Source organism: Gadus chalcogrammus, chromosome 4 (assembly GCF_026213295.1).
Source record: "Gadus chalcogrammus isolate NIFS_2021 chromosome 4, NIFS_Gcha_1.0, whole genome shotgun sequence".
Taxonomy (NCBI): domain Eukaryota; kingdom Metazoa; phylum Chordata; class Actinopteri; order Gadiformes; family Gadidae; genus Gadus; species Gadus chalcogrammus.
Genome location: NC_079415.1, coordinates 10707641 through 10724150, shown reverse-complemented (window position 1 = coordinate 10724150; position 16510 = coordinate 10707641). Strand labels below are relative to the sequence as shown.

At 45.5% G+C, this 16510-nt stretch overlaps 1 protein-coding gene across 1 annotated transcript; it reads right to left on the bottom strand.

Annotated features, from left to right (window-relative positions):
- Positions 1–3490: 3490 nt before the first annotated feature.
- Positions 3491–16355, bottom strand: LOC130381112 (TBC1 domain family member 10A-like). Its single transcript, XM_056588549.1, has 9 exons — positions 15749–16355; positions 13631–13730; positions 11444–11551; positions 10149–10255; positions 9550–9664; positions 8392–8457; positions 7484–7673; positions 6640–6794; positions 3491–5803 (listed from the first exon to the last, which is right to left on the bottom strand). Exons 1-9 carry the CDS (start codon positions 15925–15927, stop codon positions 5390–5392), a joined length of 1434 nt encoding a protein of 477 aa, XP_056444524.1. The 5' UTR covers positions 15928–16355; the 3' UTR covers positions 3491–5389.
- Between the last annotated feature and the right edge of the window lie 155 nt (positions 16356–16510).

Here is a 16510-nt window from a genome sequence, read left to right as displayed (position 1 = left end):
CTCACCCTTTCTCTTGCATTGTCTGCCTCTCTCTCTCTCTCTCTCTCTCTCTCTCTCTCTCTCTCTCTCTCTCTCTCTCTCTCTCTCTCTCTCTCTCTCTCTCTCTCTCTCTCTCTCTGTTACACACACACACACACACACACACACACACACACACACACACACACACACACACACACACACACACACACACACACACACACACACACACACACACACACACACACGTGTGTGTTTCCTTGCCAGGGGAAGACCGCACTAGATGGACAGGAACTGGCGAGACAGCAGGGATGTGACAGAACAATGACAGGAAGTGACCTCAGATGAATACTGATTCGGGCCCAACTAACCAACAGATAAACAGAGAGCCAGCAAACCTTTCTGGCAAACAGATCAACAAGAAGCCGATGAAATCCCAACCTTGTGCACAGTAGCTCTTCCCTTGTGCTACTGACAGTATTGTTAAGTATATCTTCCCTTGTAGTACTGGCAGTATTGTTATGTACAGGAGCTCTTCCCTTGTGGTAATGACAGTATTTTTTGTGTACAGGAACTCTACTCTTGTAGCACTGACAGAATTTAGTACAGGAGCTCTACTCTTGTACTGACAGTATTTTTCAGGACATAAGCTCTACTCTTGTAGTACTGACAGTGTTGTGTACAGGAGCTATACTCTTGTAGTACTGATAGTATTGTGTACAGGAGCTTTACTCTTGTAGTACTGACAGTAGAGTGTACAGGAGCTATACTCTTGTAGTACTGACAGTATTGTGCACAGGAGCTCTACTCTTGTAGTACTGACAGTATTGTGTACAGGAGCTCTACTCTTGTAGTACTGATAGTATTGTGTACAGGAGCTTTACTCTTGTAGTACTGACAGTAGAGTGTACAGGAGCTCTACTCTTGTAGTACTGACAGTATTGTGCACAGGAGCTCTACTCTTGTAGTACTGACAGTATTGTGTACAGGAGCTCTACTCTTGTAGTACTGACAGTATTGTGTACAGGAGCTTTACTCTTGTAGTACTGACAGTATTGTGTACAGGAGCTTTACTCTTGTAGCACTGACAGTATTGCTCAGTTCAGAAGCTTGAGTGCACCTATACTGAACAACACTGACAGAGCCCTCAGGTCCAAAATAGTTTTCTGCAATAGTGTGTGTGTGAGTGTGTGTGTGTGTGTGTGTGTGTGTGTGTGTGTGTGTGTGTGTGTGTGTGTGTGTGTGTGTGTGTGTGTGTGTGTGTGTGTGTGTGTGTGTGTGTGTGTGTGTGTGTGTGTGTGTGTGTGTGTGTCTGTATATGTGTGCATGCGTGTTTGTGTGTTTGAGAGAGCGAGAACATTTAAAGATGCTTGCTCGGGGCGTTCAAACAGCCGTCGGCGTGGCATGCAACTTGAAGTCGTGCACTACAGAGATAATTTGCATTGGCCGCTAACCGGTCAGACGGCATGCCTCGCGGGTTGTCATGGAAACACACCACTGTTGTTACTGAAACGAGCCCGACTACCAACAAGGGAATAGCGTTTTCAATACAGAGGACGGATCCTGTTTTATCTGATCTATTACTCATTGTTATTTTGGTATCAGGGCAGATCCTGAGGTTCCCAACCTGAAGGGAGAGACGCAGCTGTTGTGACAGACATTCTGGGATGCGAGTCAATCCCGGCTACCATCCAACTGGGGTCCAGTGGACTACACACACACACACACACACACACACACACACACACACACACACACACACACACACACACACAGACACACACACACACACACACACACACACACACACGCACGCACACGCACACGCACACACGCACACACACACACACACACACACACATACACGTTCGATGACCTACTAGGACGACGCACTGATGTCCCAGACAGACATTCAGACTTCCTGAGTTAGGTGATAAGACGTGAACGCTGCTCTTTCTGTTGTCGTGGCAACTAGGGAGAGACCCAGACTGGGGTGCAGAGGGCCTGGTGGTGGAGGGTCTGAGTTCGGAGGGGCCTAGAGGGTGGGGGGACTGGAGAGTCCAGGGTAGAGGGACTGGACCCTTGTTATTAAAACCTTTGTGGGGTTCTTACAGCTTACCTAACCAGACTCTAATCTGCCAGACGCTTCACACATATGGTCAATGAGCTCATCCATAAACCCATCTAACCCCCCCCCCCCCCCCCCCCCCCCACACACACACACACACACACACACACACACACACACACACACACACACACACACACACACACACACACACACACACACACACACACAGATCCCACCCATATATCAATGCCTACAGCACATATTGACACAAAAAGCCGATTCAACATTTTCTTGAATAGAGGACCTGACCATCTTTCCGTGTGTTCGTGTTGTAAAATGTAAACATGACGGCCACATGATTGATCTGGCTGTAGAAGTGAATGTGTTGCGTGGATACAACCATATGTCTGGTTGGCTATGTCTAGGTTCAGTCTGATCTCCTGATACCAGATCAGACATAAAGCTTACACTACACGCTATAGTGTAGGGTTATACACTAAAGAGTTAAATAAAATGGATAACAATAGTGATGCACTATAGAGGTATATAAAGTTTAGATCAATCCTAGTGTAGAGTTGTGAACTAGTTATACATATATCAACCACAGTGTTCAGTGTATTTATAGGGTTCACTATACGCTTGTTATATAGAGTTTATATTAATCATTTCTGCACCAGACAGAGAAGCATTGTTTCCCACAGTTGAAAATGAAATCATACAAGCATGATGTATGTCAGTAGGTCAGTGAGTCAGTCAGTCCGTCCGTCTGTCCCGTCTCATGTGACGCTCCTGGTTGTCTCCGTCTCTCGGTGGCAGACAGCCCCACGCTCCCCGGGGTCATAAATAAAGAAGCGTCTTCATCTTTGTGGCTGCTGGGATTATCCAACAGGGCCCCTGAAATGGCTCCGTTTACAAAATGTATGGGAAAATACGGGAAATACGGGACTGCATGAAATCAGAGAGAGGATTCCTCTTCCCTGCGACGGGTCTTTCAGAGACACAAACGCATTGAAATGTGTGTCCCATCAGATCCATTCAAAACTAAATAATTATCTTCATGTCTAACCACCTTCATTTTGAACACAAATTATATTATATTTGTGAATAATAAATTCAAAATCAGAAGTATTAGGAAGGTTTGACTTGAAGACTGTAGTTCTTTTGTTCCTGATGAGGGGCCAGTTAAGTCCCCCCCCTATCCTTTCACCACGCTGAGGGACACACAGTCTCACACGGCTCCTCTGAGGGCTGGTGTGTGTTGGGTGGGAATTTGTCTCTATTTGAGATGCAAATTCCTCTTTGAGCTGAAAGAGCCGGGGAAACAGGTGTGTGTGTGTGTGTGTGTGTGTGTCTGCAGAGGCGTGTTGAATGATAACACATAAGGGCATTGAGCTGGCCCGGTGGGGTTGGGGTGTTGAACTGATCCTTATGGTTCTCCTGGTATCAAACACAAGGTGAGTCGACATCCTGGATTGCTTTTTCTGGATTTGGACTAATTTATTTCTTGAAAAATTGGAGATTTTGGTACAAAAGAAAGTCTGTAGTTTCAATAGCATATAGGCATTGGCTATTTGGATGTTCAATGTAGGAGATAATTACACATACAAAAAATGTGCAGATATAAATAATCTCAAAGTGATGGCTCAGTTTTTCTTTCTAAATGACCAAAAGGTTTTCAGTTATAGTCCTCCATCAGAACAGCTGCGGAGCTGTGTTGCGTATAAAGAGTCATTGGTTTCGAATCAAATAGAACAAGCGGTTTACGTTTTTAAATATCTTAAGAAGCACAAGGGAGCCCTCTATGGGTCGACCTGGTGGGCTGCTTCTGCTACTTCTATGAGGAAATAATAAACAGTGTAACGCAACAAACCTAAAGAACTGGCGCTCATGATCGGTAATTCCCATTAGCCATTTTATCCAACAAAAGTTTCCCTGAATTCAGCAAATTCTATAAGATGCACAATCCATTATGGCATAATACATGTCAAAAAATCAACCTCTTTCCATCCATATAAATGATTGGCAGAGAAATAATAACTAAATCCTTCTCAATGGATAACAAATGTGTACAGGTGGTCTGTGATCTTCACAGTGTGTTTAAATAATAAAACATTAAAAATGATCCATCACATTAAAAGTTTGAATAATTGTGCTCCCAACATTTTTGAAATCTACGCACGTATATATTGTTTAAAGCCAATTTCAGGACAATTTGTTGCACAGCAACATTATTTAGTGCAAATATACATTATAATTATAATACATAATAAAAACATTATTTATTACTATATTATAATCTAATCATTATAAAGTGATGATTCAAACAAATACATCATTATTATTATTATAAACACAATGATAAATCATTTTGTATTACTATAATATAAACATGATCGTATAAAGTGATTATTTGAAGACTTTACTAAAATGACACTAAATGTTAGTCAGGTTTACATCCTTCATGTGCCTTTCAGTCTTATTACAATTCAAGATATCTCCAAATATTTGGAAGAATGTGGCAATATTCTGTGGATGGCACTTGACATGGTTGTACAGCAGTTTAAAACAATAATATTCTCATTTTGTCTGAATAATTTTGACTTTCCTTCAAAGTTTGATCAAGTATTTCCTTCCTCCCACAGCTATTTTATTTAGTTAGCGTTCTTCAATAGTGTGTATCTAAGATTTCATCAACAAAATAACCATCATGTACACTTTTAACCCAAAATCTAAATCTATATGAATAACAGAACAAAAATGAAGCAGCCAAAGCTTTGGTGGTAAAATTGAGCATCTAAAAACAAGATGCTACATGTTAGCGTTGCTCCCATTGGTGGAAGCCCCATCATATAGCAAGACACTACATGATAGCATCGCTCCCATTGGTGGAAGCCCCATCATACAGCAAGACACTACAGGATAGCATCGCTCCCATTGGTGGAAGCCCCATCATATAGCAAGACACTACAGGATAGCATCGCTCCCATTGGTGGAAGCCCCATCATATAGCAAGACACTACATGATAGCATCGCTCCCATTGGTGGAAGCCCCATCATATAGCAAGACACTACATGATAGCATCGCTCCCATTGGTGGAAGCCCCATCATACAGCAAGACACTACATGATAGCATCGCTCCCATTGGCGGAAGCCTCCGCATACAGCAAGACACTACATGATAGCGTCGCTCCCATTGGCGGAAGCCTCATCGGAGAGCAAGAGGCAATGAGCAATCATCCCTCTCATTGGTGGAAGCCCCATCAGACAGCAAGACGCTACGAGGTAGCATCGCTCCCATTGGTGGAAGCCTCAGTTCGCATCCTTCCCGTCGGTGGAGCCTACAGGTAGGAGTCGTGCTCTTGGCTGCTCAGGCTCTCCTCGGAGGCCTGCCGGGAGCCGTCCTTCAGGGAGCGAGGGGGGTCGCTGGGGGCGGACGGAGGGACGGACGGCGCTGCCTTCTCCTCCTCCTTGTTCTTCCTCTTCTTCTTCTTCTTCTTCCCCTTCCCTCCGGCCGGCTCCTCCCCCGGGCCCCCGTTGGACGGGGCGGCGGCGGCCGGGGGGGTCTCCACCAGGATGGTGGGGTTCTGCTGGAGGTCCTGGCGCCGGGGGGGCTCGGCGGTGATGATGGCCCGGGCGCCGTGCATCCTGCCGGGGGAGCGGCAGCGCAGCTCCCCCCGGCTCTCCTCCCAGCGGCGCCGCTGGGCCACGTGCTCCCGCTCGATGTCCCGCTCCGACACGGGGGACTCCACCACCTGGGGGGGGGGGGGAGGGGGGGAGGGAGGTAGGGGAGAGAGGGAGGTTTGGAGGGAGGGAGGAATGTGGAGAGGGAGGGAGAGGGGGGGGGGGGGGAGGGAGGGGAGAGAGGGAGGTTTGGAGGGAGGGAGGGATGTGGAGAGGGATGGGGGGGGAGGAGAGGGGGGGGGGGGAGAGGGGGGGGAGGAGAGGGGAGGGGGGGGAAGGGGGGGAGGAAGGAGAGGGAGGGAGGGAGGGAGGGAGGGAGGGAGGGAGGTGGAGGAGAGTTTCAGTAAACCATTCAAGGTGCTAAGACCAGAACGTTTGAACGTCTCCCAGTTGAATGATCAAAGGGGAGGGCTGTGAACACCACCTTCCGCAGCCCAGCCTGTACTGACTGCATCTCACCGGTACCTCAACTCGGCCTAAAATGTACTACACCTGTGCCTCCCTATACTTGCTGTACCTGCCCTGTATTTACTGTACCTGCCCTCTACTTACTGTACCTCGACCGTACATACTGTACCTCACCTGTACTATCTGCACACCCTACAACAACAACAACACATGGCTAGGGTTTAACCTTTACTGAAGCAAGAGTCCTAGACCTGACCTGCTTATCGAGAGAATCACTGCAAGTCCCTTTGAATAAGAGAGTCTGCTCAATAGATCTAAATGTGAGATAAAGACAGGTGCACTAGTAATCTAAACAAACCTCACAGATAAAACCTTACATAATCTATTCTTCACACCTCCTACACATGAGAAGACCCCGTGGAGATGGTCAGATCGGCCCCCTGGGGTTAGTGGATAAGGTGTGTGTGTCCAGGGTGGAGCTCCAGCCACGTCTCCCTACCTCCCGGACCAGGAAGCCCTCCTCCATGTAGGCCGGCGGCAGGGCCTTCAGCAGCTCCATGGTCTCGTACAGACCCTGGCTCTTCTTCAGCTTCTCCGGGGACCCCAGCATGCACTTGAGCAGGACCAGGCCCACGCGGAAGATGATCTTCACCCCTGGGAGCAGAGAGAGCCAAGAGAGGGCGTTGGGACGCCCCGGTGGTCCCGAGTTAATGTGGTGGTGTTACCCGGGCTCAACGGGGGAAAAGGAAGAGGTGTATAGAGTGCTACAGAGTGGAGTAGAGCAGCAGACTAGTGTAGAGTAGTATAGAGCAGCATAGAGTTGAGTAGTATAGAGTCGTAGAGAGTAGAGTAGTATAGAGTAGAATAGTAAAAGAGTAGTATAGAGTAGATCAGTACAGAGTAGTGCAGAGCAGTGTAGACGATAAACTACATAGTAGTATAGAACAGAGTAGAACACAATAGTATAGAGTAGAATAGTAAAAGAGTAGTATAGAGTAGAGCAGTACAGAGTAGTGCAGAGCAGTGTAGACGATAGACTACATAGTAGTATAGAACAGAGTAGAACACAATAGTATAGAGTAGAATAGTAAAAGAGTAGTATAGAGTAGAGCAGTACAGAGTAGTGCAGAGCAGTGTAGACGATAGACTACATAGTAGTATAGAACAGAGTAGAACACAATAGTATAGAGTAGAATTGACCGGTGTAGGTTAGTATAGAGTGGAGTACAACAGTGTAGATCAGTATGGAGTGAAGCAGTATAGAGTGTTGTATAGCCGTGTGGATCAGTATAGAGTGGAGCAGAGCGGTGTAGTTGAGCATCGAGGTGGGCACGGGCGCTCACCCTCACACAGGAACATGTCCCAGACGCGCAGCACCGAGGCCCAGGGCAGCGTCCGGGAGAAGGCGCACATGAACCACTCCGTCATGTAGAGGATGGGCTCCATCTTGTGCTTCTTCAGGTGGCGGTGCGCCACGGGGGACACCTTCTTCAGCAGGGAGAACAGGATCTCCCCGTCCAGCTGGATGGCCTCCTGGGAGGGGATGGAGAAGGCGCAGGGACAGGGAGAGGAAGAACCGGTGTGAGAGGTAGAAGAAGAAACGCAGAACTACACTTCACTGGGATGGTTTCACCAACTGATTGTCTCTAGCTGCATCACCCGCTCACCTCAAGGGCAATTATTGTAATGTTTCAAGATGATTACATAAGACAAATACTGGACAATATACATGTCATATAACAAGCTATAGTCTGGAAGAGTCTTATAGTCTCAAGTAGACAAGTATGCCTCTTCTCTACAAAGTGAAGCATGTGAGAGGAGAGGAGTTGGTTCCCTCTGGTGGCCACACTGTGTACTATTGCCATTTGTTTCCTGGACCACTTTTTTATTTGTTTCTTAGATTACTTCTGTCTAATTCCCTTACATGCTGTCAAACAAAACTTGGCAGAGTAACCACTTTGTCCCAGAGAATTCATCTTCGCGCCAACACCTCTGACTCTTAACATCAAACATTTATGATTACAACAACAGAAATTGTTTGCCTCTGCTAAGAAACCCATTAAACAGCTTTATCTTTAATATCTCCTGCTGAACCAGAGCGTAATGGCCTTGCGTAGCACTGTCAATGTGTAATCTAACTTTAAGAGTCGTCTGACTACCGCAGGGCATTCCTTGGGTATCTGTGACTTTGAACCCAGGCCGGTCTCCTCACAGACAACAACATGATTAATCTGGTTGAGGGAAGCCTTACCAGTCCTTTGCTGTAGTACCCTGGCAGGTACTTTTCACAGATCTGCACCAGGCCCCAGAAGGCATCCTGTGGTAAAACAGGAAGTAGCTCTTTAGAAATCAAAACAGAAGCGTAACCGGGACCGCTGACATGAACCCGCAGTTCAGCGGGTTCATGTCAGCCAGCAGCTGGTACATGCTGAGTACAGTGACAAGGGACTAGCAGTTAATTACCAGAAACACAACAGATATAGTATACCTATAGGGTATAGAAATATACCAAAGTATATCAATAGTGTAAATATCTATCTATCCATCTATCTATCTCTATATAGATATACAGTAGACATCTATATAGATATAGATCTATATCTAAAGCACCGGTTTCCAACCTTCTCAGACACATGAATTTGAACCCTTGAAAACCCCAAGTAATTCCAGAGCTAAACATTGCAGAGATGTTTAAAAGTTAAAAAATGACCTTATATAATCACGGTCCTTTCGCATAGTGTTAGTAACGGTATTTAGTAAGCGCTATCTGAAGGAAGCACCTAAAACAGAACATAAACATGATCTAGAGCAGTCTTTAGATCTGCAGGCATTTTCTCTATAGCCTGCGCTTCTCTGTGCATACTGCAGTTGCTACTAGCGGAGCCACAGCTTCCACCCGGGTGATGACTCCACCGTGCGTGCTTAGCATCGCACGAGCCCCATCAGTGCTACGTCCCACACATTAGGACCAATCGATCCAGTTGATCGTCTATCCTGCGTTTGAACGCCTTTGCTTTAAGTGGGCTGAACCGATAGAATGCTTCCACTGCCACTGCGTTCTCGGTGACTCATGACGTTTCGATGACTTTCTATCGCTATAATTTCTTTTTCTTTTTTGTTTGACTAGTGGGACTGTGTACCTGATGCTATCTAACATTTTTAAAGGTTTTAAAGCTAAAAAAAACAAACAGATTCATTATTTTAAATTTAAATAGGTTTTTCTAATTAATATTAAAAACGTAAAATTAAGTGTTTTGCCAATGATTTGGCGGCCCGCCTGCAAAACCCTCACAGGCCATAGGTTGGGAATCGCTGATGAAAAGTATTTCTGCATTCAAATTATCTCATAGTTAAGTATATATAACTATAGTATCTGAGAATGGTTTGTAGTCACTGTGTGTGTGTTTACCTCAGCGGGCATGTGCATGAGGAGGACGGCGGCGATCGGGGCCTGCGCCTGGCAGTACCCCTCCTCCGGCCGGTGCAGGGTGTAGGCCTTCAGTACCCGGAACAGGTCCTGCTGCCTGCACACACACACACACACACACAACCACACACACACACACACACACACACACACACACACACACACACACACACACACACACACACACACACACACACACACACACACACACACACACACACACACACACACACACACACACACACACACACGTTGGATTTTGTTCCTTTTTTTAAAGAAATTATTTAAAAACAGGAACCCTAACCCAGTACTTTATATCCCTGGGATGAATATTCATGATATCTTAGGGTGGACTTTCTTTCAGGGTACCGCAGGGTCCTGCTGTTTAGAATACGAATGATGCGATACAGAAACACCAGCCTTGTGCTTCTCACACCACTGCCGTCGTTCATTGCGCTGTACACAATACGATCTTCATATTTGTTCACCCAGAGAAGAGAGTACTTCCCCAATGCGGGTACTTCCACCGACAGAAAGCCGTATCTGAGAAAAACGTGCATGGTGGGGATGGTTCTCCTCACCCGTGACCTCCTCTGGCCACAAACATCTCATGGAAGGGGAACTGTCGATGCAGGTCCCTCTCGATCACATCCACCCATTTGGGGTCGCCCGGTTGGCTGTCCAGGTCCTGAAAACCAACAAACACGGAGATGTTGGGGGTAGAAAGTAAATGTGCGGCGTTAAGTCTTGATGGAAAAGGTGATATAGGGGGTGCTGTGGCCCAGTTGTTAGCACTGCTGGGGCTTTCTGTGGGGAGTGTGAACGTTATCCCTGTGTTCACGTGGGTTTCCTCACGGTGCTCTGGTTTGCCGATCTTGCGAGGAAGCAGGATTGGCGAGATAAAGATCGAGTTTACGATGCAAGCCAAGCGTCAAGTGATGAGCTTGTGACCGAACCACAGTGGTTCTTCAGACCAATCAGCCTCCTATGAAGAGCTACGTGATAGACCGAGGGCTCATCCAATACTTCAACGTTGGATTTGTGAAACAATCTGGTAACATGACGTGCAAGAGGGTTTGTTACACAAAACCATCTGATGAGACAGGGTACCGGTTTCCTCCAACAACACAAATACATTTAAATTAACACTCCTGCCCTGCCCACGAGCAAGACAGTACACCTGGGTTAACACTCACGCTCTGCTCGTAAGAAAGACACTTCACCTGGGATAACACTCCTGCACTGCCCATAACAAAGACAGCTGACCCTCTGGGGGGCACTGCTACTGGCTCCTAGCATGTTTATATCATTACTTTTTGGGATTATTATATACATTGTTTTACATTTTTGTGGGCACAGACAAACACGTTCAGTGCATTCACACTCACGCTGAAGCCCCAATTATAATTCAGTTGAATTATTGATGTTGTTTTTTTCTAAAGCTTTGCAATGTTCTTAGGAAATCGCATTACTGAAAGCATTCAGACCATGTCTCCCCTCCGGAAGTAACCGGCTGACCTAGTTTCAGTTCGATGTGTCTTTCTTACCACACCCATCTCTTACTAAAAAGAATCACTGCACCCTGTGTAATCTAGGTGCTCTCTACAGAACACACAACAGTGGCTCAACGTGGAGATGGAGACAACTAGCTATCTGTATATGTTACCACCTATCTCATCTCATATGTGAAATAGGAATAAATAAGCCATTTTCAGCTTGGGACCTTACGACCTTATATTAAATGTTTAACTGACCTGGAACCTCACCACTACCTGCCTAAGCACTTTACTGACCTGAATGCGTCCTCATCACTACCAGCCTAAATGTTTTACTGCCTGGAACGCGACCTCAATACCTTCCTCAGCAATTGACTGACCTGGAACTTTCCCCTGTTCTGCTCTCTCTTCACCTTCCCTCCACACAGGTAGAGCCACGCCCGGCCTCTCAGGGAGGGCGGGACTCCCTTCTGGCACCGCAACTTCACCTGCCAATCAAACACAAAATAGTTTTAAAAGTGACACGCTTTGAGGTTAGAGGAAGCAAACACTGACAGCAATAGCTTAGTGTCACATCAGCTGCAATTAGAGGTGTTCTAGTTCCACACCAGCCCATGTGGAATTTGGAGTTTATTGTGCCCCGTTTTCCTTTTTTTAGCACCATGGTAGAACTGCTTTCATTAGTGTGATATGTTCCAACACTGAAGGGGGAATTACATAATAGATCTAGTGTTAGGGTTAGTTAATGGAGGGATATGGTTAGTTAATGGAGGGATATGGTTAGTTAATTGAGGGGTAGGGTTTTAATAGGAGGTTAGGGTCAGTTCATACAGGGTTGGTAAGTAAGCAAGTAAGGGTTAGGGTTATTTATTTATAAAAGCACATTTATAACAGTTTGCGCTGACCAAAGTGCTGTACATAGTGCATTCAGTAGGCAAACATGAAGGCAAAATAACAACAACATTAGAATAAAATAAAAATAAAATACATAAAACCTGACATCCACACACAACAAAGCAGAGGTCAGATAGTTAATGGGGAGGGAAAGCAAGGTTGTACAGATGGGTTTTGAGCCTTGATTTAAAGGCATAAATGGAGGGGGAATCACGTATGTCAGGTTAGCGAAGGCCCGGTCACGTTTTTGCTTCAGTCTGGAGCGGGGCATGTGTAGAAGACCCTTATTAGAGGATCTTAGGGACCTAGTGGCTGAGTGGGGGTGTAACAGGTCTGATATATAAGATGGGGCCTGACCATTGATGGCTTTGAACACCATAAGAACAGACTTAAAAATGATCCTTTGTTGTACTGGCAGCCAGTGAAGGGAAGCAAGAACGGTAGTGATATGCTCCCACTTTTTTGACCCAGTCAACAGTCTTGCTGCTGCATTTTGAACTATTTGGAGGCGTGATATGAGGGACTAAGGGAGACCCAGGTAGAGGGAGTTACAGTAATCCAGCCGTGATTTTATGAAAGTATGGATGACTATTTCCAGATTGTGGTATGATAGGGAGTGCTTTATTTTAGAGATGGTTCTGAGCTGGTAGAAGCTCTTCTTCACGACGGAGGAGATTAGCTTATTAAAGCATTGCTCCGAATCAAAAATGACGCAGAGGTTTCTAGCAGATGGTTTTAAGAATGAGGTTAGACTACCTAGGTCAGTGAAGATGGGTTTTTTGAATTTGGAGGCGTTAAAGATGATAACTTCTGTTTTGCTATTGTTAAATTGGAGGAAAATATCCCCCATCCAGTCATTTATCTCCTTGAGACACTCTAGGAGCGTCTGAAGGCAGTCCCTGGATCTCAGAGGGTGATATAATTGTGAATTGTCGGTGTAAAAGTGGGAGCATATATAAACAGAACAGGATTGGACCCAGGATGGACCCCTGGGGGACCCCACAAGACAGAGGGGCAGAGGAGGAGGAGTGCAGACCTATGGACACTGAAAATGATCTATGGGAAAAGTAGGAGGAGAACCACTGCAGAGCTGAGCCCCTAATACCAACCCACTGATGGAGACGGGCTAGAAGAGTGGGGTGGTCGACTGTTACGGTTAGTTAATGGAGGGTTAGGGTTGGTCCTAGTTAAGATAGGGTTAGTAAATAAAGGGCTAGGGTTAGGGAACAGAGGGTAAGGGTTATTTAATAGAGGGAAAGGGATGGTGAATCGATGGTTAGGGTTAGTAAATAGAGAATCAGGGTCAGGGTTAGTTAATAATAATAATGATGTATTGAATTTATATAGCGCTTTTCTAGACACTCAAAGATGCTTTACAGTGAAGGGGGGGACCTCACTAACCACCACCAGTGTGTAGCACCCACTTGGGTGATGCACGGCAGCCAATCTGCGCCAGAACGCTCACCACACACCAGCTTGAGGTGGAGAGTGAGGGAATTAATGAGTCAGCCAATTATACAGGAGGATGATTAGGGGGCCAGATTGAATGAGCCTGGTTGGGCCAGGACACCGGGGAAACCCCTACACTTTTGCGATAAGTGCCCTGGGATCTTTAGTGACCTCGGTGAGTCAGGACCTCGGTTTTACGTCTCATCCGAAAGAAGTTAACTGACCTTCTTGTGTTTCTTGGCCATCCATTTGTCCCAGTGGTTGAGCATGTCCAGCCACTTGGCTTCTCGCTGCCTCAGAACCTCGGCAGGAACGTCCTCCGTCCTGAGGACCAGAGATCAACAGGGTTCAACATGCAAACACATCTTGTCACATGCTGCGAGAACGCAAATGATGTCTAAACTGGGACGGAATTGAAAAGCGCTTTAATCCTTAATCGCAGTTACTCCAATAGAGTGTATGCTTTTGCATGCTTTTCTACCAAAGCAAGTGGCTTCTTAAGAACGGAGGCTTCAGTTATTTGTGTTTTTCTGTTTGTATACTTTTTTGTTTATCTGTTGCAAAGTCTATCTGTTGAGCAAGCTGGATCCATTTGTTCTCTAAGGCAGAACTTTGGACTGTTTTAATGGTCAACGTTAAAGTCTCATATAGGAGACTATTACTGTACCATACACTAACTCTCATATAGCAGACATACTGTACAAGACATACTGTACATCTCAGCTTGAATTACACTATGGTTTTGTTGTAGAGCAATACAACCATAATCCTGGTGTGGCCTCAGTGTACAGTGAAAACACAAAGCATGCCTAGAGATATTTCTAAGAATCATACAAAACTCCATAACAAAGAGGTATGCTCTCTCTCAGTGTGCGTGTGCAGAATGAAAATACCAATCCTTAACCCCACCCATAGAGAGCACACCCATCATCTCCTCCCATAGCCAAAGGGTTAGAGGACTAAAGAACAAAGCACAACAATGTATCTCCTCTCATGGCCACAAGGCATGAGGACCCCATGGAAGAAGGAGGGGTGTTTTGAAAACAGCGGTGAGGTGTGGCGCGCTGCACACTCTTAATCACTTCCTGTATTAATTACTAATTATTATTAGAGATCCGGTTGAAATGTAGAGGACGGGGCCAAGATGGCTGACGTCTTGCCTCTTAACACAGGAAATCTAGTGTGGGACAAAGCAGTGGAAACAGCCGGTGAAGAGCATGAGGGGAACAACAGGAAGCCACGAGGGGAACTTCCCCGGGTTCTGGCTTTTTATCACCATGCAGGATGATCTGAACAATATCACGCAACGGTGGTATAGGCCAAGTTCAAATTAGACCAGCTCCAAGCAGAGACACAGAGATACACACAGACAGACAGAGACACACACACACACACACACACACACACACACACACACACACACACACACACACACACACACACACACACACACACACACACACACACACACACACACACACACACACACACACACACAAGTTTAGACCTGACTCACCCTAACCCTATACACATCCCTCAAATCCTTATTAACCCTATACAAATCTCCTCCATTTTCCAAGAGTAGATTCAGCTGCAAATACCATCAGCCACACAAATCGTCATTTATTTTTAAATAAAATTGAAAGGACAGATAGCTATGAGCCTACACATAGTCTAAAGTAATCTGGGATCCAGCAGTCCTACCCTGTTGTCGGATGTGTGACACTAGGCCTACAGTAATATGGGATCCAACACTCCTACAGTGTTGTCAGATTTATGAGACTAGGCCTACAGTAATCTTGGATCCAGCATTACTAATATGTATTCTGAATAGTGGGACCGTGCCACAATCTAAAGGGTTCAAATGATGTTGAAACCAAAGCAACAGAACCGTTTTGCCAAATAACACAGCATTTTATTAAGTCACAACCTCATGGTATAGACAGAATACCATACTTATTTTGCCATTAACCTCAAACAATTATTTATTTGTGGATAAGGGTGATGTCAGTTTAACCAAATCAAAATTATGATAGGACATTTGAATCTTTGACTGCTCTTTTTGGCTATTTACATCTCTCAAAAACCTCCAAAGCGCTGTCTATTCCATCTACAAGATACACATACATACATACATACATACATACATACATACATACATACATACATACATACATACATACATACATACATACATACATATTTACACAAGTTATCACGGAAGTCCATTATTATGGGGAGGAATATGACGGTTCCTGTAAATGACAGCAGGCTAATTCATTTCGATTCAATATTTTTAAAAAAATAAAGTTGAATCGTTTTTTTTTATAAATACCACTTACGATTGTCCAGAATATTGCTGTGCACCCCCCATGAAGCCATACTTGTCGGTCTGTAGCTCCTGGGGGTCAGCAGAGTCAGGTCCAGACTCTGCTGGTCCAGACTCTGCTGTCCGGTCCTTCTCGCTGCCCGGTGGGAAACTTCTGCCGGCCAGTCCATTGCTTTGCTCGATCCTCGCCATTAACAATCATTAAGATGAACATGGGCTAGAAGTGACGTGTATTGACGTTTAGTATGATTGGAATGCCGTTTCCCTGCTCATTAGAATTACTACCTATGGTTAGTTAAGTAGTCCCAACTCCTCCGGCTAACTAGCATTGCCACAGCTGTCTTGACGTCCTAACAACACTATAGCTAGCGCATAAGCTACCTTAATAGTAACATACAGTCGGCGGTGTTGGAGGTGAAAGACTATAATGTCCGTAGCCGCTTCGTGTTCAATGGCTAACCTGCTAGCATCACATCGCAGTCAGCTGACCCACGCACCTTTCCCCTAAACCGCCTTGGTCAGAAACATGGCTGTCCGTAGGTTAAATTCAGCTTTACGTAGGTATACTTATGGCCACTTCCTAAGCTAATAAAGCATCGACAGCAGTCACACTGCTGCCGCCTGCTGGTGACAAACCAAAGTGTTACCTTATTATTGGCATCGACACTGTCGCCACATCGCTACTTCTTGTAATGAACAGAACACCATCTACTGTGAAAATCCATTGTTTAATAATCTAGCTGTAGCTAATTAATCAATTTAATAGCTAAACGTT